Raw genomic sequence first — 19,672 nt, 5'->3', positions numbered from 1 at the left:
TATGGTCGTGGTGCCCTGGGGGGCATCATGATGAGCATTTTTGGAAGGTCAGGGAGAGGATCCTGCCCCTGTGCCCAGCCCTGGAGGCACCTCTGGGGTGCTGTGTCCAGCCTTGGATCCTCTGCACAGCAGGGACGGGAGCAGGGCCAGCAGAGGGTGACAAAATAAGGGCCTGGAGCATCTCTGCTATGAGGAAAGGCTGAGGGAGCTGGGGCTGTTCAGTCCAAAGAAGAGACACCTGAGAGGGGACCTCATTAATATAAATTTATTTATAAATTAGCTATAAATAGCTAAAGGGGCAATGCCCTGAGGATGGATCCAGGCTCTGCCACAGGATGAGAGGAACAGGCAGAAACTGATGCACTGGAGTTCCACCTGAACATGAGGCAGAACTTCCCTGTGCAGTGACCAAGCCCTGAACAGATTGTCCAGAGAGGCTGTGGAGTCTCCCTTGCTGGAGTTACTCCAGAACCATCTGGACACAACCCTGTGCCGTGTGCTCTGGGATGGCCCTGCTGGAGCAGGGAGATGTGACCTGGTGACACACTGTGGTCCCTTCCAGCCTGACCCATGCTCAGAATGCTCTCTCTGTGTCTCTTTTGAAACTGGTACTTGGGTTTGTGGGATGGGTGACAACTGAGAAAGGCCCTGGCTGTGTCCAGCTGTTAAAGGTGTAGCCAGATGTGAGAGGAGCACATTCCTTGGGGAAAACAGAGCTGGTGCCAGCTTCCCACCGCCTTTTGATGTCCAGGGGTGTTCTGCCTGTGAAGGCTGACCTGTCACACCGTGGTGGCAGGGAGCACTGCATAAGGCTTTGGGGGGACTCCACTGCAGGCAACACTTCTCAGCAGAGCAAAATACAAAATACATCTTGCTTGAATACAAAAAGCCTCCGTGCTTCTTACCCTGGTCACTACCTGGAGTGGTGCAATAACCACATAGAATCATTTAGGTTGGATATGACCTCCAAGGTGATTGAGTCCAACCCTTGCCCAATCCCCACCTTGTCACCCAGCCCAGAGCACTGAGTGCCACGTCCAGATATTGGACACCTCCAGGGATGGGGACTCCAACACCTCCCTGGGCAGCCCCTGCCAATGCCTAATCACTTTTATGTGAAGAAATTCCTCCTCATGTCCAACCTGAACCTCTCCTGGTGCAACTTGAGACTATGTCCTCTCATCCTGGAGCTCTGAACCTCAGTTTGGCTTGGATAAGGAGGCTCAGGTGCTTGTGTACATGGCCAGGGCTTGGGCCAACAGCCCACTGAGCGCCTGATGTGGCTTTTGTCCAGAGAAAGACAACACAGCTGGGGAAGGATCTGGAGCAGAAGACCTCTGAGGAGCGACTGAGGGATCTGGGGGTGTTCAGCCTGCAGAAAAGGAGGCTCGGGGGTGATGTTCCTGCTCCTCACAACTCCCTGACAGGAGGGCACAGCCAGGTGGGGATCGGGCTCTGCTCCCAGGGAACAAGGGACAGGGCGAGGGGAAATGACCTAAGCCGCGCCAGGGTGGGGGCCAGGTCGGACATTAGGAAGAATTTCTTCAGTGATGTGATTAAACATTGAACGGGCTGCTCAGGGACGTGCTGGAGTCCCCCCGCCTGGGTGTGTTTGAGGAAACACTGGACGTGGCACTCAGAGCCGCGGTCTGATGGACAAGGTGCTGCTTGGACTGGATGATCCTGGAGGTCTTTTCCAACTTAACCCACCCTGTGACTCTGTTTCTGCCAACCCTTGCGCCAGCTCGCTCCGGGCCGCCTCCCCCGCGGCCGGCACTGCCCGAGAGCAGACGGGAAACCCGGCGAGAGCCACGCGGGTGCTCGGCCACCTTCAGAGCGGCCCGGAGCCGCCGCCACGGCCTCCGGGGGCTCAGGCGCGGGGCCCGCCCGTGAGGGGAGCCGTGTGGCGGCACCCCGGGCGCTGGGGCTGTGAGGCGGGGACGCGGCGGGGGTCAGGGCCGGGGCCGGCCCCGCCGCACTACACTTCCCGCCCTGCTCCGCGCCCGCCCGCGCCGGCTTCCGCTGGCGCGTGGTTTCCGGAGCGGATCGGAACCCGGAGCGCGGATCCGATCCGGGTCTGGCCATTCCCAGGGCAGGTAACGCCGGCTCCCCGCGCTCCTCCCGCCGCACCTCGCGCCCTCCCCGCCACCCCCGCCCGGGACCCCCCGCGCCCGCCCCGCCGCGGCTCCTCCCGCCGCTCCCCGGGACGCGCGGCGGGGCCGGGGCGGGCGCGGCGGCCGCTCCGAGCGCTCCCGGGGCGGCGGCTGCGGCCCCGCCGCCTCCTCCTCCTCCTCCGCCGCCGCCGCCTCCTCCAGGCCGCCTGTTCTTTGTTACAGCGCCCGGGAGGGCGGTAGCGAAGGGGGCGAGGCGGGTCCGAGGCAAAACCCGGCGGAGCCGCTCCCGGATCCCGGGCCCCGACGGGCTCCGGGCGGCGGCGGCGGCGGCGCGGTCCCTGAGGGGCGGGCGCGGGGCGATCCCCGCGGGCTCGGCCGGGCAGGGCACGGAGCCGTCGCGGCCACGGGGATGCGGGGCCGGGAGCGGGGAGCGCCGGGGCTTGGCCGCAGGGGGTTGGGGATGGAGGGGGGTGGGAGCTCCCAGGTGCGAGGGCGTGATGGAGAGGGAGGAGGAGGAGGAGGTGTGGGGATGCCGCCCTGCCCCGGCGTGTGCCCTGGGAGAGGGTGCGGTGGGCGCCCGAGGAGACAAAAGGAGGAGAGCCGCGGTCTGCGGGGCTTCGCACATGTGAAATTTTCTGCAGTACGCTCGTTTTCTGCTCAGGGCCATTAAACTTTGCGTGTAGTTTATTCACGCGTTCCTGGGAAGGGCAGGTGGCACAGACCCCGCCAGCTGCTGTGTTACCCCATGCCCCCCCGACTGGCCTAGAAATCGTCTCCCTCCTCAAAAATAATTGATAGAATAGCCTTCTTTTTTAAAGAAATATGAGGCCTCACCGTAGTTTGTTCTGCAATTCTTTTGAGTGGTAGCATGAACAAGTTCTACTACATCATGAGGAAAACTGGGTTTTTAGCGTATCCTTCCACATACATATGTGCAGCGCCCATCTGCTTGTGTTCTCAAGTTATTCACACTCATAGAAACCCATTCTCAGATTGAAGAAAGGGTAACTTTAATTCTGCCTTGTTGATCATTAAGTTCAAGCGCAGATTTTCAGGCATTCTTTTAATTTTTCTGACCTACTTTTTCAAAAACCCAGTAGCAAGATCAAAATGGCTCAACTTAGCACTTGAGCCTGATTTTTTTCATCAGGAGTTTATAAGGGGAAAATGTGATTTTACATCTGTTCTTAAATTTTTACAGCTCACGTGGTTCCCTGACAGTATCTTTGCACATCATGGGCTGCAGGCAGGTACCTGTGATGCTGCAGCTCCTCAGTGTCATCATTTGTGTTCCCTCAAGTTCCAGATATGCTCAGAGGCCTGTGTTGTAGCCGGAATTTTTGTGCATTTTTGTGTGGCTCTACACTTGGGCAAAAAAATCACCCATCTAATTATACAAGCCAAAAAATGATTTATGCTCTTTTACTGCCATCAGAATTAGGCTTTGTACCTGGTCTAATTTCCTCTGTGTGGCTTTTCTTCTGATTATTGACCGCTGATGATTACTCGCTGTTTTATGGAAAAAAAATACCTGGAAGCTTTGATTATCCCTGCAAGACAAGAACAGAATTAGGAGCAGTGGGATGAGTTGACTATATGGAGTATTTTTCTGTTACAAATGTTTGAAAAGAAAAAAAAAAAAAAATCAGACGTGGCCCATAGCAACGGCAGATGAGGGCAAAAACAATTCTGAAGCCTGTCTTCAGTGCCATCATGTGAGTGGCACATCGTGACTCTGTTTACCAGCTGGAGCGGGTGGCATCGTGTCGTTTATTTCACAAACTCCTGGGATGTGCAGCTGAGATCAGGGAGGAGGAGTTTTTAAAGCGCACGGGTGAGGAGGGTGTAAATCAGAATTGTAAAGCAAGTGCTGGTGTTTGTTTGGGAGCGAGGGGTGCCGATGGATCAGGAGTGCTGTGATGTGCAGAACACGGAAAGTCCTTGCTGCAGAGACGGGAACTGCGCTAATGCAGATCGCTGAGGCTGCGCGAGGCACCTGTGAGGGCTCTTCACGCTTCCTCCCCATCACCTTGAAGAACGCTGATGATTTCTCCGCCCCTTTGTTGCTATTCTCATCTGACACGGAGCTGCTGCTCCTGTAATGTCACTTGTCCCCAGTCTGCTGTTTGCCAAGGATGCGACACAGCAGCGTCCTGGAGGGTGAATGCCTTTGGTGGTGTGGCTGCACTGCGCCCCTGAACCATTGACCAAGGCCATTATTTGTTAATTCAGCAGTATTTAGGATAAAGTCTTGTCAGGACACAAACTATCTAAAAATAGCTGGGCATGCCCCTCTTGAAATAGTGCAAAGCATCCAAAAGAAGTGTTGGTTAAAAGGCAAACCAAACCATTTTTGACATCAACTTAGGCCACTTGTTTTTCAGTATTGTGCTTGGACTCCCCTAAATACCTGTTGCTTTTGAGGAAATTTCCTGAATTGCTGTTTGTGCTCAGCATTGGACTTTTGTATAAATTTTTTTTGTTCTGTTATTTGAGCTTAGTCCCCAAAAGCTGCAGCCAAGAAAGGCTCAGCTTGTGCCATGGATGGGGAGTGTTTGTCCCTTGGAGCAATATTAGGGAGGGATCCTGCTGCTGACAGGTGGAGTTGGGAAGGGTGTGTTTGAAGAGTCCCGATCCTGATTAGTAGCTGTGCTCCCACATTTCTGGCTTGGCTTTTGTTGCTGTAGTAGCAAATGCTTTATCTATTTTCAAACAGGGCTCTGCGAGTTTAGTGTGTCATGTTTCCTCTCCCTCTCACAGGTTCAGGCTCTTAGTCCTTCCTGTCCTCTGCTTGGCCAATACACTTGCTGTTTTGCAGCCTCACCTCTCTCAGACTTGGGTCATGATCTTTGTGTTGCTTTGCCTCTCTTCTGGGGCATTGGGAAAATTGCTTATTTGAGGAGGAGACCCTTTTTTGGATAGAAAAGGGAAAAACCTAGAAAAACCTAGAAAAACTTCTACATCGTGTTTGTGTTGTGGGCTTAGCCATACTTAGTCAGACTTTTTGCCAACCATAATTTAATTGTTGAGGGCAAATAGCGTTCATGCAAGTTTTTAATACAGACTGACACTAATCAAGTGAATATAGATTAACTTTTTTTAACTGTGAAATCAAATTGGTCAGTTACCATTTCATGGAAGGCCAGTGACAGAGGCAGGATTTTATTTCCCCAGATTTTCTGGTGCTCAGTACCACATGATACCTTTACCTCTGGAAAAGATACAGTTCAATAAAATGTTGCACCGGGCCTCCTTCCTGCAGTGGTTGCTGCTGACCTGGATTATCCTCTGGTCCTGCATGTTCTGAGGCTCCACAGGAGCTTTTTAGCAGGGATGGCTGGAAGTTTGTCAGAGATGGGGAGCAGCAGGAGACAGCATTTCCTCACAGAGAACTGCCTGAGAACCCACAGACATTGAGGCTTCCTTGGTAGTGATGTCTGCAACACGTGTAATAATACAGCAGTCTCTGAGGCTTTATAGCAACTTTAATTTCTTTAATTTTCCATTGATTCTCCTGCAGGGACATTAATGTGTTTGGGTGGACTCGGGGTCAGTCAGCATCATTACTTCACAAGGGGATGTTTGTATGAGACAGAAAGTAAAAGTCAATTCAGAACTAACTTAGTCTTTTGTATTTTGGCAGGTTTAAAAAAATGGCTGAAGATGGCACCGAGGAGATTGTGTTTATTTGTAAGTATTAGGAAAAGGATCTAACTCTCACTGTGTGTGACTTGTCTACTCAGAATGCTTGAAATTAAAGTCTAAACCAGACTTAAGATTTTATTTAGAAAAAGTGCTTTATGTAAAGGAGGCTCAAACAGCTAAAGGATAGATAGAGAGGAGGCTGTGTAATTTAAGCATACACTTTCTGACACTGTTGGCAAACACACAATGAAACCTCTGAATGTGAGTTAGCAGCACAGCTTTTTCATGGCTGAAGTGAGTGAGATTGAAGGTCTAACACTCATGTAAGCCCTTTGTTTATACAGCCAGCTCTAGCTGCCAGGAGTGTCTGGGGATCACTCTGACCTCTGGCCTGACTTGGGGATCTGCACCTCCACAGCAGGGGCAGGCAGACTCATAATTCTTTCAGAACAAGCCCAGTTTAAGATGCACCAGATGCCCTGGCAGGTGTCACTTGTGGCATTCACTGTGCTTCTTGCTGTGCCCTGTGTGTAACCCTGAGTGCCAGGCTGGGCTCTGTGACTGGGATCCAGGCTCCTGCTTGGTAGTGGTGAGGAGAGGCTGCAGCAGGGCTGTGCCCAGGCTGGGCAGTGTCCCACACTTGCTGGAGCTTGGCTGGTGGGCTTGGGTCTCACATTAATCCTCTCTTTCGTCTCCAGCCTGGACATGCAGGACCTGGTGTCACTGCGGAAAAGAGTTAAGGGATGTATGGTCCTGGTGTGAGCAGAGAGGGCCCAGATATTGTGGATCCAGTCAGGGTGAAGCAGAATGGAGCATATCCTTGGTTTTTGGATCCACAGTATTTTACCTCTGATAGTTCCACAGCTGCATTTATGGCAACTATCAGAAAGTTCAATTTTCTCCTTCTACCTGATTCCTTCAGAAATAGTGTTGATAGTTTGCATTTTTACTGAGATGCAGGTACCAATAGTGGTTACCTTATTTTCCCCTTCATAAAAAGATTTTGGTGGACAGCAAAAAGAATGGGGATGTGATGCCACTCCTAATTAGATAGAAGGTGTAAAGCAACATGATTTTCTCCCTTCCAGTGGGGGTTGTGGTCACTGAATATCTTGAGCTTTTTCTTGTGCTCTCTGAAATTAGTTTTTCCCATGGGATATGGGGACTGCTTATGTTCCAAAAAAGTGAGCTGCTATAAATGACACGCTGCACTCCCAATAAAAAACATCCTTGAATATATATTTCATAGACAAGAGAATTTTGGAATTTTTTTTTTTTTATTTTTTATTAAGTGTGTGAATATAGTCTCTCCTGGGGTATTTTATGGTTATTCCCATGCTTGTTTTTGTGTTTCTCCTGTGAAGTGTTTCTCTCTTGAAAGTGTCACATTTTGCAAGTCTAACAGCTTTGGGGACGGCTGTGGTAGGGCATTCCTTGGATATTGAGCTGTGCCACACAATGTCATTGTCATGTTCCCCTGCAAAGGAGTGAGAGGAATGTGTGGCTTATTCCTGTCTGTAGTTGTGGGTAGTGCTGTCTGCACCTTTCAGAGGCTTATCTTTGCAGAAATGAGGAGTACCTTGATGCAGTCAAGAGATAAGGAAAATGACAAAGTGCTTTTTGCTTTGGACAGCAAAGCCTGTTGGAGAAGCTGTTACTCAGGCTATTCCTTCCTGTCCTCTTGCTTATGACAACCCTTTGTGGATGACAGTCCATTTCTTTTCAGCAGTCAGGTTTACACATTCTTCTGTGGCTCCATCACCCTCTCTGGTTTGGGAAATCTGCTTTTAGCCCAGATTATTTCAGTAATAGTAAAGCCAGCCTGGGCTACAGGCACACCTGGAGCAGCAGGGGAATGGTGGAACAGTAAACAGGACAGCTGTAGGCTGAGCTTTGGTGCTGGTGCTCTGTAAGTAGCACTTGGCCATTGATCTTTTCCTCTGGTACAATAACTCTGTGGTGTTGTACAGCAAGCCAGGCTGGGAAATCCCTTCTGCTGAAAAATCACGTGAAGAGCTGGTTGTTTCATTCCTTGGCTCACCAGAAAGCAGCAAAAACAGCTCAACAGGAGGCAGTGACCAGGCTTGGGGGTTGCACCAGCCAGAAATGCTGTTGGTCAAATAAATGTATTTTTTCACTGCTAAGCTGGTTTTATTGCCAGAAGAAATGTGAAGCAGTTTGAAATCCCTTGATTTAGAAGTCCTTTTGTTCACTGGGACGAAAACCTGGTGGGGAAAGAGGCTTCTAGTTGGGAGCACAGGGTAGCTTTACCAGAGGGGATATACCTTGGAATGACATGGCATTTGTCACGTCTTCCCCAAAAAAAGGGTTTAACAACCCTCTACTTTACACTTTCTGGGGTTTCTGAGTTGCACTTGTAAGCATGGAGCTCAGATGTAAAAGGCCCCACAGCAATATAACCCCTGTGTGATGATCTCTCCTGAAGCTGTGTCAGCAGCTGACCAGGCAGGGCAGTTTGACAGCTATTTTTTTCACAGTGAAGCACTGTATAAGCATTTGGAATCCTGTTAAGTTTGCTTATTTTAGAAAGCCTCAAATTATCCTCGTCTGAAAATTGTTTCTTAGGAACCACTCAGTTCTGGGTAATTTACAGCCACTTAAACTAAAAGTTAATTTAGCTAAGCTGACAGTGAATTAGTTGGCCAGTGTGTGTTGTGCAGACAGCTGACTTGTCTGGAAGGGCAGCAGGAGGTACCTGGGAGCTCTCTGTCCTGCCCTGTGGGTGAGAAGTGTGTGTGGCCAGGCAGATCTGGGCTCCCAGGACATGCTGGTGCCCTGCTGAGCCCTGTGCCAGTTCTGCTGCTGGTTCTGGGTTTGTGCCTCCTGTCACTGGAAGCACCACAATACCCAAGCTGTTCATAACAGCCTGGCTCCTGGGGAAGGCAGTGATGTGGTTTGCTTTAGCTGCTATGTGTTGCAGCACTTTATCTGAAGAACAATGCCATCTTTAAGCAGAATATTTACTGTTAGTGTAAGGCATTTATTTTCTTTGAGAGAGAATTTATACAATTGTGCTCTGATGGTACTGATCACAGTGTGTGTTATCTCACCTACGCAGGTGCTAGCTATCAACTCAGTGTTCAATTATTCATGTTCTTTTAAGCAATATAAATAAACACCTGCCCCTCTACCTATGTATTTTGCATTTTGTATTTTGTATCTGGTTTTCTCTTGAAAGAGGGAGGAAACTATCTTACAGAAGTGTTTTCCACCAACCTTTTCTGTCTGGTTCCTTGCAGGGTGCGAGGACTGTGGGCAGTACCATGATTCAGAGTGTCCTGAGCTGGGCCCAGTGGTGACAGTCAAAGACTCCTTTGTGTTGAGCAGGGCAAGGTAAGAAATGTTTGTGTTAATCCTGACTAACCCAACGCCCATGCTAGTCCTTTAAAGCATATTTGCTGTTCAGTGGTTGTCACGCTGAAAGCTGGAAACTGAAGTCCCAGAGGATGACAGAAATCTATGGAAAGCACATGGCCTTGATTAAATAGAAAAATTGATGCACACACTTAAGTGCTGTGCTGAATTGAAGCCAAAAAAAATAACTTGCTGCTCATCAGGACTAGTTTTCTTTGCTGAGGTTTCTGGCAAGAAGTCAGGTGGTACCAGATGGGGTGATGACTTCTGTCGTGGTTGAGTACCTGCCAATTTTATCCCCCTTAGATACATTGGATTCACTTCAGAGAAGTGTGTGAGGATTTCTCATTCATGTGTATGAACTCTGTCATTCCTCCACTTAGAAGCAAAACAAGTTGTTCTCATTATTGTGGGTCTTTGTAAACGATTAGGGGTAATAGTTCTGTCAGCAAATCTGTGACAGTGCAGCAGAAACACTCATGTTTGCCAAAAGAAACAAATAGACTCAATCTAGTTGGGAGAAAACAACACTGACTAATGATTTTTACAGGGAAAGACAATCAGGCACTGTCAGCAAAATTCATATTAAGGTGTAGAATGTAAGGCTAAGGAAAAGAACCAACCATTGTGAAGGTGTAGTACAGATCCAAAAAGAGAAGTGTTCAGATGCCTTCATATGTTACATAATGTGTGCAGGCCTTCTATATTTCCTCTTGGGAAGTCACAGGCACGTGGGCAGCAAGTCTGGCACATCCTGGCTGTGTAGGCCATGCTGTGTATTCCCAGCATCATTTTGTAACAAATGCTGATGTGCTGGATCTGCCACGTGGGTGCCACAGCCCCTTGGCCAGGGCAGGGTGCTCTTGGTGTCCCATGAGTACAGTGGCTGCACCTGTGCAGGAGTGTCCCTGCTTTTCTGGGCCTTCCCACAAAAGGAATTTCCCTGCAGTTCCACTGCCTTCCTGTGCCTGGAAACCTGCCCTGGATGATCCCCTCCAGCAGCTGTTAATGGTTAACAGCTCTGACACTACAGGTGCTTGAGGGTAATTTAAAATTTTAAAAATAATTATTGGAATAATCAAAGCTGGTGAGGGAGGTGCTTTTACTGTAAATAAAAAATGGGCAGTGCAGTAAGTCTCTAGTTTGTACTGCACACATTTAATGACAAACTACTATTTCCTACCTTTTTTCTATTTTTTTAACTTACCCTTTAAGGTCTAGATGTTCCAGCTGGGAATGTTTGCAAATATGGTGCATGCACTGGTTTTCAGTCTCCTTTTAATATGCAAATGCTAAGTTTTCCCTAGTGGAAGTGTGGGCTGCTGGACCATAGACTTTAAAGCAGAGCTTAAAATTGACTTCTTTACAGATAAATGTATTTATTCTCCTGAAGAGTTTTCAGCTGAAATCAGGTAAGATAAGAAAAGAATAAATTTAGTTGCAGCCTTTATAATGTGGGGAACAGTAGCTGAAAGTGAGTTATCTGAGGCTGAGGGCAAGTTTAACCACAAACTGGATATGAATCTTTTAAAAACAGTCTGCTTGCTTAACCATGTTTGTTGTTCCCTCTGTCTTACTGAAAAGATAAAATGGATGCTTTATGGTTAGAAGTGTTGAGAAACATCTCCTGAACTTCTCTAACGCTGCTTATTGTATATTTCAAACAAAAAAGTATTTTTATTTTGCTATCACTATGATTGCCAGTTTTTTGTATTTCTTTTTATCTAGGCAGTAAAGCAGTTCTGCCACTGTCAACCTCTACAGGATAGTCAGTAGCCTGTCTGACTATTTTTAGTTTTTCATCTATTAGCACAGACCTAAAAAAACAGAACTGCATTTGGTCTGTAAAACCAATACAGTGGGGCCAGTCATGTAAATTTTTGGGAAGATGTTCTCTGTGTATTGTATTTAGTAACAGTGTTTACTAAAATGTAGTTCTTCTTCATGAAACTTGTTTGGGAAAAGAGAGAGGCTGGTAGCACAGAAACACTTGTGTTTAATGCTGACTTCTTTCTTCCATGGGCTCCTGCAGTGCATAACGATTACTGGACGAGGTGCTGTTCAGCCAAAGGTTGAACTTGATGATCTTGGAAGTCTTTTCCAACCGAATTAGTTCTGTGATTTATTTATTTTTTCTCAATTCTCTCTTAAAATTTTTAGATCATCTCTGCCTTCTAATTTGGAGATAAGACAACTGGAGGATGGGACTGAGGGTGTGTTTGCTCTGACTCAGCTGGTGAAACGTACCCAGTTTGGCCCCTTTGAATCCAAGAGAGTTCTCAAGCTGGAGAAAGAATCAATTTTTCCCCTGAAGGTAAAACACAGAATTTGTAAAGCAATAAATAGGAAGGAGTCAGTTTTCCCTGTGATGAATTAGTGCTGTCTAACACTATGGAAACAAAGATATGTGAAGGGGGATTATTTGGAATATCTTTTAGGTGTGCCCTGTAAGAGATGAGCTAAACAAACATTCTCTGGGCAAGGAACAGCAGAACCAAACTAGAAGCTCAGTTATTTTAATGAGTCTCTTCAATTTGATTGAATTTCCCTAATGAGCCACATATGCATTAGGTTTATGGAACATGCAGAATAAGTGGGTTTTTTCCCTGTCTTGCAGTTGTTTTATTCCTCTCTTGACAAGTTTTGGTAGGAGAAATGCCACATTAAGAATGGAATTCAGTCTTCATTTTCACTAATACCTAACTCAGAAGTAAAGATTTAGAAATGTGCTTTGGGCTGATGGGTGTTTGGATACCCTTCCACTTATGTATGCAGTAATTTTTTGGGAAAAAATAGTGGCTACAGCAAGAATTCTTGGGGTACTTCTGTTCAGTTTGTTCCCATCTTGCTTCTGGTTGTGTGTCTCATCTGAAGGTGTGACTAAGTGAAAAATGCAAGACTTGAGGCTTGCTTCGTCCCTGATGTCCATTGAAAAGAAACCACTGTAAAAGCAGAAAATAATTTTTTTTTTTTTTTCCTTAACTTTGTATCACTTCTCAGAGTTTTTATTCTGTGCACATTTTGCTTGGCAGGTGTTCCAGAAGGAAGGGCCCCTGGTGTATTTTGACACCACAAACGAAGATGACTGCAACTGGATGATGATGGTGCGCCCAGCCACCGAGTATGAGCATCAAAACTTAACTGCCTTCCAGCATGACAATGACATTTACTTCACCACCTGCCAGGACATCCCCCCAGGAACTGAGCTGCGAGTGTGGTATGCAGCTTTTTACGCCAAAAAAATGGAAAAGCCAGTGCTGAAGCAGGTCACTAGTGTTGCCAATGGTATGTGTGGGGGCCTTTCTTCCTTCCTAAGGGCCCAGTGCTGGCAGGGACTGACAGTCCCTGGCTGTTGGAGTTGACAGTGCTGTTTGTCCAGTAGGCTCTTATCCTGCAGAGTCAGGCCAGCCTGCACATGTGGGTGCCCTGTGAGAAGAAAGTGTAGATTCTTCACCATGATACAGCCAGGTTTTTTAAAACAGGTGGCCTAGTTAGTGATTCAGCCTCTTCAGAGTGGACAAACCTGATAAATCGTCCTTAACTAAAGATTTGGTGGCTGTATCAAAAGCATTTCTGGGTAGAACAGCAAAGGAGCTCAGTTATCAGAGAAATCTGTGTGCAGATTTGCTAAAAAAGCTGTTCCTCAGTTGCAGTGAAAATTATTTGGTTTTACACAGTTCTAAAATGCCAGATTTGTCTTAAGCAGCTTCACATGGGACCCACTAGAGTAAGATCCACATGGCTGTGCTTTGGAAAGAAGAGAATCAGATCTTTTAGAATCTGAATTAGAATTGCCACAAGATCCATCATTTTTTCCCTTTGTATTCTCCTACTTTTCCATTTCTACAGCTGAAAGCCAAGATCCTTTAGCATTGCAAGGGTGTTTTCTTCCTGCTCTTGAGCTGGGAGACTCCCTGGGTGTTACAACTGCTCTGCTGGGTGTAATTTGTGGTGACAAATTTGGGGAGAGGCCATTGCCACCAGTGTCAGCTTTATGGCTGCCCTTTATCCTAAGCAGAGTGCTACAGCTGAATCAATGCAGTTGATGTTTCTGAACTCTGAAATGTTTCCAGTTGGTATTAATGGAGAGGTTTCATCTTTTCCCTCTTTAGTTTAACCTGTTCATGTATTTTTGTGGGGTTATGGGTATTTAAAAATACTGTTGAATTATGCCCTGCTCTCTCTGTTCAGCACTTCACAGAATATTTAAGGCACAGTGGGTGAAATTCAGGTATAAGAATGCCCTGGTTGAAATTTTACATGAGAATGTTATTTGCAGGCCTGTTACAGAATAAAACATTCTGACTGTGGTTACTGCCCTCAGCACAGAGCGAGAGTCAAAGGGTCTGGGCAGTAAAGAAGATGAATTATTTTTCCTCTTTGCAGATACATCCTTGGTAGCAATGGAATCTGATAAAGAAGGGGATAATAACATCTCTCCAAAACCTTCATCTGCTGTCTTACCCCATAAAAAAACCAAGAGATCCAGCATACTAGCAGCTGATCCAGCAGGTATGCAAAACTACAGTGCTCTTAAAGGAGATGGAGAACAGATACAGGTCTGCAGAGATGTTAGATGTAGCACACCTACACATGTATTATGGATGTATAACTTCTGGCAAATACTAATTTAGAGAGGATTTGAAAGCTTGAATTTTTCTTTTCATTTTCATGGCCACAATGCTTAAAATGGATACACAGGTTAAAAAGTGACAGAGGGGCCAATAAGCTTTTAAGCAGATTATTTTCATGAAAACCACAAGTGCTCCTGACTTTGGAGGTTGTTAGGGTTGGGGTGGGGACAGTCCCCAAGAAAATCTTCATTCTGCCTATTCAAAGTGTAGTAATTCAAATGATCAGGCCAAGTCTTAGAAGAAAACCTTTCAAATGTTTCGAAATGATCAGAACACTGGCCATTCCCAAATTACAGTAATACCACAATATATTCTACTTTTAGAGTTCAGACCATTCTAAATTACAGAAACTCAAATTTAAATAAACTTACAAGCACTATATATCCTCTTGGCAAAGAACAAACGGAAATAGCTGGTAGTGTCATAGGAACTCTGTCCCAAGGATTCATTACAAAGCAGTGCCTCCCTCCCCAGACTCTGTTAAATGAAGCAGGGAAATTAAGAACCCACTTAACACAGATTTCAGGAAGTACACTTAGAGTATACAAGATCAAAAGAAAACCATTCTAGGTCTGCTCTTTGAGAGGTTATTTTCCTAAATTTGCTTATTAATAGTAAAAGTAGCTGGGAGGAAAGGAGGAAAGTTGTTGCAGATATGTACTGAGCAATTTATCAGAGGATCCATTTGTCATCTTAGGTTCTGTCACAGCTAACCTGTCAAGGTGACTGGGGAGTTGTCTTCCAGTTTGGCAATATTGGTTTTTCCAGAGGTAAAATGATGAACTGGAGCAGCCCCATCTACCTCCTTCACCCTACTGCCTTAAAGTCCAACTTGAGTAGAAACAAAATGCTGCCTCTTCTATTTTCGGAACCCTGAGGTGTTCCCACTGATGTAGTCTTTTGTTGTTTCTAAAACAAAATTTTCTTCTTTGGATTCTGTTTGCCTCAAGTCATACCAAGCAGTTGCCAGCTGTCAGATCTGTGGTTCCAGGTCAGCCAGATTGCCCTGCAGCTGCCCTGGAAGCCCGAGGAGGTGGGAACTTAAAAAGGACCTGAGTCTTCCTGACAAACCAGGAGCAAGGGATGTGCAGAGTCAGGCACAATTAGCTTACACAGAATCTTGGTTTTCTGCTTTTGTCCTTCTGGACAGAGCCCTCAAGAAGTTCTTTATGTAGCCTGTGAAGAAGGAATTTTTGTTGCTGTATTGCCAAGTCATTTCTTAATAATTTACTTATTGCAGCATGGATGAGATCACACCTTTGTAGTGCAGAGTGTTGAATGTATCTTGTAGCAGGGAACAGCCTCTGCCTCAGAGAATCCTTTATTTAAGAGCCAGCACTGAAAAGAAGGAAGAACTTTAGTTTTCAGATGGGGTCCTCAGGCAGAGAGAGATGAACTGACATGTAACAACCATCCAGGAAATCTGTGGCAGAAACAGAGGCACAATATGAATTCCCTGTGCTGCCATTCACTTACCCTGACTTCAGTGTCATCCTCCTCCTCTGCAGGAGGAACCTTGTACACTGTGGGATATTCAGCTTTTTCTGTGCCAAAAAAATCTCTGAATCCATCCAAGTTTATCAGATCCTCTTGACAGTTCAAATATATCATCTAGGGACTGAAGTACAAAGGACTGTGAACAGAGTAACTCTATTTTATTTTTTTTTACTCCAGTTTCATTTTTGCCCTAATTTCTTTTTCTCTATCTTTCTTGAGTTGATGTGTTAATTAAAGTATTAGTATGGTGATTTCCTAGCACATCTAATTAATGAAACTGCTCAAACCCGGGTTTTCATTGTTGTCACCCTTACTTCCATTAATCTAAATGTTCTTACTCTGCAATGCCCTTCACAGAGAGCATGGAGATTTTTCCTGCTTCTGTCCTCAGCTAACCCAGAAGAAGACTGGTAGCTCTGGTTTTAAAGGTGCAAAAAATTGCTTTATGCCATGCCTTTTATGAACACAGTTCTTTAGAACGTGATAAAGGAACCCTAAGGAGTTTACAGGGGCACTGATACTCTCTCCTGGCATCATTTATATCTTCTGATAGTTCAGCTCTTCATGTTGGAGAATCCTGTAACGGTCCCAGCTGCCCCCAGGGGCTTCTTGCTGCTTAAATTGTACCCTGTGATACTCAGGGAGGTACTGCAAGATAAACAAAGCTACAGGGGTTTACCACCTTCCCATTTTCAAAGCTTTTCAGTATTTCTTGTTGTGATTTAGTGAACACTCCAGAAGGCAGTGGAACAGCAGAAGCAAAGCCCAACCAGTGGACGTGTAAAGTGTGTTCATCTGCTTTCCAAGAGCCCCAGCTGCTGACAGGTAGGAAGTGCTAGAAATTCATGTGAGAGCAGTGAGGATCATCAGCAGAATTCTGCTCTTCCACGACTGTGAAGCCACGCACCATCCATGGTGCAGTAAGATAAAAGTTTTAGATTTCCCATTCCTTTAAGGAAAGGAAGTACTAGGGAAGGTAGAACAGGGATATTTTGGTTGTTTTGACCATGGCAGCGTTCAGTCTCTGGACAAACAATTGTGATGTTGAATTAGAAATTAAACTGTGATCTAGAAGATGATGTGACTGTCAGGAAAATCAAGGATAGGGAGTTGCATGAGCAGTGTAAAGGTCAGTGATGCCAGGTTATACTTAGTGATATTGTCCATCTGGTATTTGTGGCACAGATTTAGTAAGGGCAATGAAGTACATATTTCTTTTCTGCATTTAATTTGCAGCTTTTTTTATGCAGTTTTCAGAAGGACTTAAAATTGTTTCAGAGCTTTGACCATTTGATGAATCAATTTTTGAAAAGGGGACTTAGGTCAGTAAATAACTTGGGCATTTGGAAAAATGTACCCATTATTAGAAACACAAACTTTTTACTGTGATATCAACAAATTTCTTTAAAAAATCAGTTCTTTGGACTCTTGAATAAATTGCAGGCTTTGATTTATGAAGGTATTGTGACTGCTTTTGAAATAATATGAAGTCTCTGCAAAGTGAAATGGACCTGATAGAAGGGCTTCACCTAGTTCCATTTGAATATTTTAAGGATAATTTCTTCCTTACTCTCCTGTTCTTCCCTATCCACCCAGAGCACTTGCTGAGTCACCTGGAGCAAGCCAAATGTGCCCCCCCAAGCAGCCAAAATGATGCTGAGAAAGCAGAGAAAGCAGCAGAGGCTGTGCCAGCAGATCAAGCAGTGGCAAGTGATGCAGCCAGTGCCAGCACAGACTCAAGGAGAAAGGCCAGGAGGGGAAGGAAAGCCAAAACAGCAAAAGTAGAAACACCTCTTATCATTGATGAAGAGAAAGATTCTGCAGGTAAAACAGAAATCTAGAAAATGCTAAGCAATATATCTGCTTATACATCTGTGACAATGCCTTTGCAGAAAGGTCAAAAAAGCAGCAGAGACAAGAGGGAGGTTTTTAGTTAGATCACTAAAGCTGCCAGTTTACAAGTTTTGTTAGTTATTTCTGAGAGCCTTGAAGGCAGCACCCACACTCAGTCACCTGCATTCTTCTGGCATGGTTTGTACAGAGCCCCAGAGAAACACAGGGTAGTGGTTATGAGAATTGCAAGGAGAGGAAGCATCCTTACCCTCAAGAGGACAAATCTTTCTCTCTCTACCTCAAGTTTAGTTTAGAAGGGGCTTTAATTTCCTTGAAGAGATGTTCTAATAGGAAATTTCATGATGCTTGGTCAACTGACCCTTCAGTAATAGCTTGGAAAGGTAAGAAGTTAGAAGAAGATGAGACGTCCCTGCCCGTGGCAGGGAGTTGGATTAGATTTTTAAGAGTCCCTTCCAACCACACTGGTCTATGATTATTTGAATGTGTTTGTGGACAATTGATTTGTCCTGTGCCACATCTTATAGCAAATTTGAAGTTTTACTTCCAGCTGTCCACATTACTGCTGTATTTACTTCTTTGGTGTGTGTGCAGTGGAACGTGTGGCTGATGCTGTCACTGAGGTCCCTCCAGAGGATGTGGCCCTGCCTCCAGCTCCAGATGAGAGGATTATGGATCTGGTTCTAGGAAAGATGCCCAGCACCACAAACAGCATCAGCTCAGTGACAAAGTAAGTGTTCTGGGATGCAGAATTTCCTCTTAGTTGCAGCTTAGATGATGTAGCAAGCAACAGTTCTGCTCAACTTCTGGGCCCACAGATGCTCTTTTTTATCAGCATAAAATTGTGTGATGCTGCTGCTGTTCAAGAGGCGATTTTGAGTGCCACTTGTACACTGGTAGGATTTTGGAACATAACATAAATGAAAATTTCTTTTTTCATCATGTTACTGCTTTTATTCAGTGTGTTTCCAAAAGCCTCTTGCAGCTGCAAGGTGAAATTTGCTCCCATTGAATGTTAGTGATAAGACAGGCAAAGAGATTTTTTTGTTTCAGAATATGTTAATCATTATTATTATTATTCAGTCTTGCTTGTCATCTTAGCTCATGAATGACTTCATGTTGATTTTGCATGTGATACTCTAGATTTGGAGCAGTAGGAGGGGAAACTTGAATATAACAGATCCTCAGGAAGGCTCTTAAGTATCACGTGATTAATTCAGATTCTTTTATGTCCTTTTGTCTTGGTAAAATTGGCCTTTTGAATTTTCTTTTTGTATAACAGAGCACTCAATTTTTATGAATTAGCTAGTAATGGTATATATTGAAGTCCCTAGCAGACACAGAGCTGTGAAAAAGGCATTTCAGCAGGTGGTTGTGCTGGGAAATGGCACAGTGCTGCTTGGCACCCTGCTGCCCTCTGCCCAAATACAGCTTTTACGTGGGGGCTGCCAAGCTTCCTAAGCTGAGATAGTGCTGATGTTTCCAGAGCAGAACAGATCCTTTCTGTTCCTCTGAGGGGCCTGCAAAGAGAATCTCTGCTGCTGATTTTTGCCTTGTTGGTTCTGGGTGAAGAAAATTTGGAGTGAGTGACATCTGCAGCTTCCAGGGGGTGGCCAGGGGAGCACCCTGGAGCTGGGAACTCCATCCAGGCCCCCTCCCTCCTGCCAGGAGCTGAGTTGAACACTCCTCTGGCTTTTGCCAGCTGCTGGAACTCTGTTGCAACCTGTGGGATAGCTTTCAGTCCCTGCCTTTCTCTCTAATCCAGTAGGTTTGCTCATCACCAAAACACCATGTCCCTCAAAAGAAGTTTAATTCTCTCCAGTAGACACGGGATTCGGCGGAAGCTGATAAAGCAGCTGGGGGAGCACAAGAGGGTCTATCAGTGCAGCATCTGCAGTAAGATCTTCCAGAACAGCAGCAACCTCAGCAGGCACATCCGTTCTCATGGTGGGTTGGCTTTTCCCTTGCCTGGGCATTGATTTTATGTCTTGGTTCCACCTTTGAGTTAAACAGCAGGGCTCGTTTTAGGTATAGGGATACATATTTATAAGAGAGCTGGTTTTGCTTTTTGCTTTCTTTCACTCTCCAGGAAACTATTTTAATATTTCAGACCAAAGCATGAGAAGATAACAGTGCAAAATTGAAGTTAAAACTATTTAAAATTTGAATCATCTTTTAAATGAGGGCAAGGATGTGATGTTTTTTCCAAGGCTCTTATTGCCTTTAAATATATACATAAATATCACCCCCACCTACACAGGCACATGGGTAACATAGTTGTAATATGGGTAAAATGTCAGGTGAGTGTTTTTCCACCTGTGATCTGCAGTTCCAGGTGTCTGTGTCCTATTCTAATGGTTCAATGAAAAAATCATCAGTGAAAAAGGGTGGGGGAACTAAACCAAAATTGCTGGAAATGGTTAAAATCCACTGGTTACATCTCCTGAATTACTAAATTTTTCATCACTAGACTGTTTGTTTGCAGTTGCTTGTGCTTTGGTTTCCTCTGCCTTGCCTGGGGTTGGTTATTATCAATCACTGACTACTTCCCTTTCA

General features: G+C 45.5%; 1 protein-coding gene across 7 annotated transcripts in view; it reads left to right on the top strand.

The window, feature by feature from the left end:
- Nucleotides 1–1,806: 1,806 nt before the first annotated feature.
- Nucleotides 1,807–19,672, top strand: part of PRDM15 (PR/SET domain 15) — a 36,450-nt gene continuing 18,584 nt past the window's right edge. For 2 of the 7 annotated variants that reach the window (XM_058853149.1, XM_058853139.1), the window contains exons 1-10: nucleotides 1,808–2,096; nucleotides 5,758–5,804; nucleotides 9,020–9,113; nucleotides 11,295–11,448; nucleotides 12,167–12,419; nucleotides 13,521–13,646; nucleotides 15,992–16,090; nucleotides 16,862–17,089; nucleotides 17,711–17,846; nucleotides 18,882–19,063. In XM_058853149.1, the coding sequence (XP_058709132.1) occupies nucleotides 5,768–5,804; nucleotides 9,020–9,113; nucleotides 11,295–11,448; nucleotides 12,167–12,419; nucleotides 13,521–13,646; nucleotides 15,992–16,090; nucleotides 16,862–17,089; nucleotides 17,711–17,846; nucleotides 18,882–19,063 (1,309 nt within the window). In that variant the 5' untranslated portion in view covers nucleotides 1,808–2,096; nucleotides 5,758–5,767. Of the gene's footprint in view, nucleotides 2,097–2,696; nucleotides 2,755–5,757; nucleotides 5,805–9,019; nucleotides 9,114–11,294; nucleotides 11,449–12,166; nucleotides 12,420–13,520; nucleotides 13,647–15,991; nucleotides 16,091–16,861; nucleotides 17,090–17,710; nucleotides 17,847–18,881; nucleotides 19,064–19,672 lie in introns of those variants that run through there. The other 5 variants (XM_058853154.1, XM_058853142.1, XM_058853140.1 and 2 more) reach the window with 5 other exon arrangements.

The sequence above is a fragment of the Poecile atricapillus genome, chromosome 1 (genome assembly GCF_030490865.1).
Source record: "Poecile atricapillus isolate bPoeAtr1 chromosome 1, bPoeAtr1.hap1, whole genome shotgun sequence".
In the NCBI taxonomy this organism is placed as follows: domain Eukaryota; kingdom Metazoa; phylum Chordata; class Aves; order Passeriformes; family Paridae; genus Poecile; species Poecile atricapillus.
Note: the sequence above shows the minus strand (reverse complement) of the source record. Positions and strands in the feature narration are given on the sequence as shown.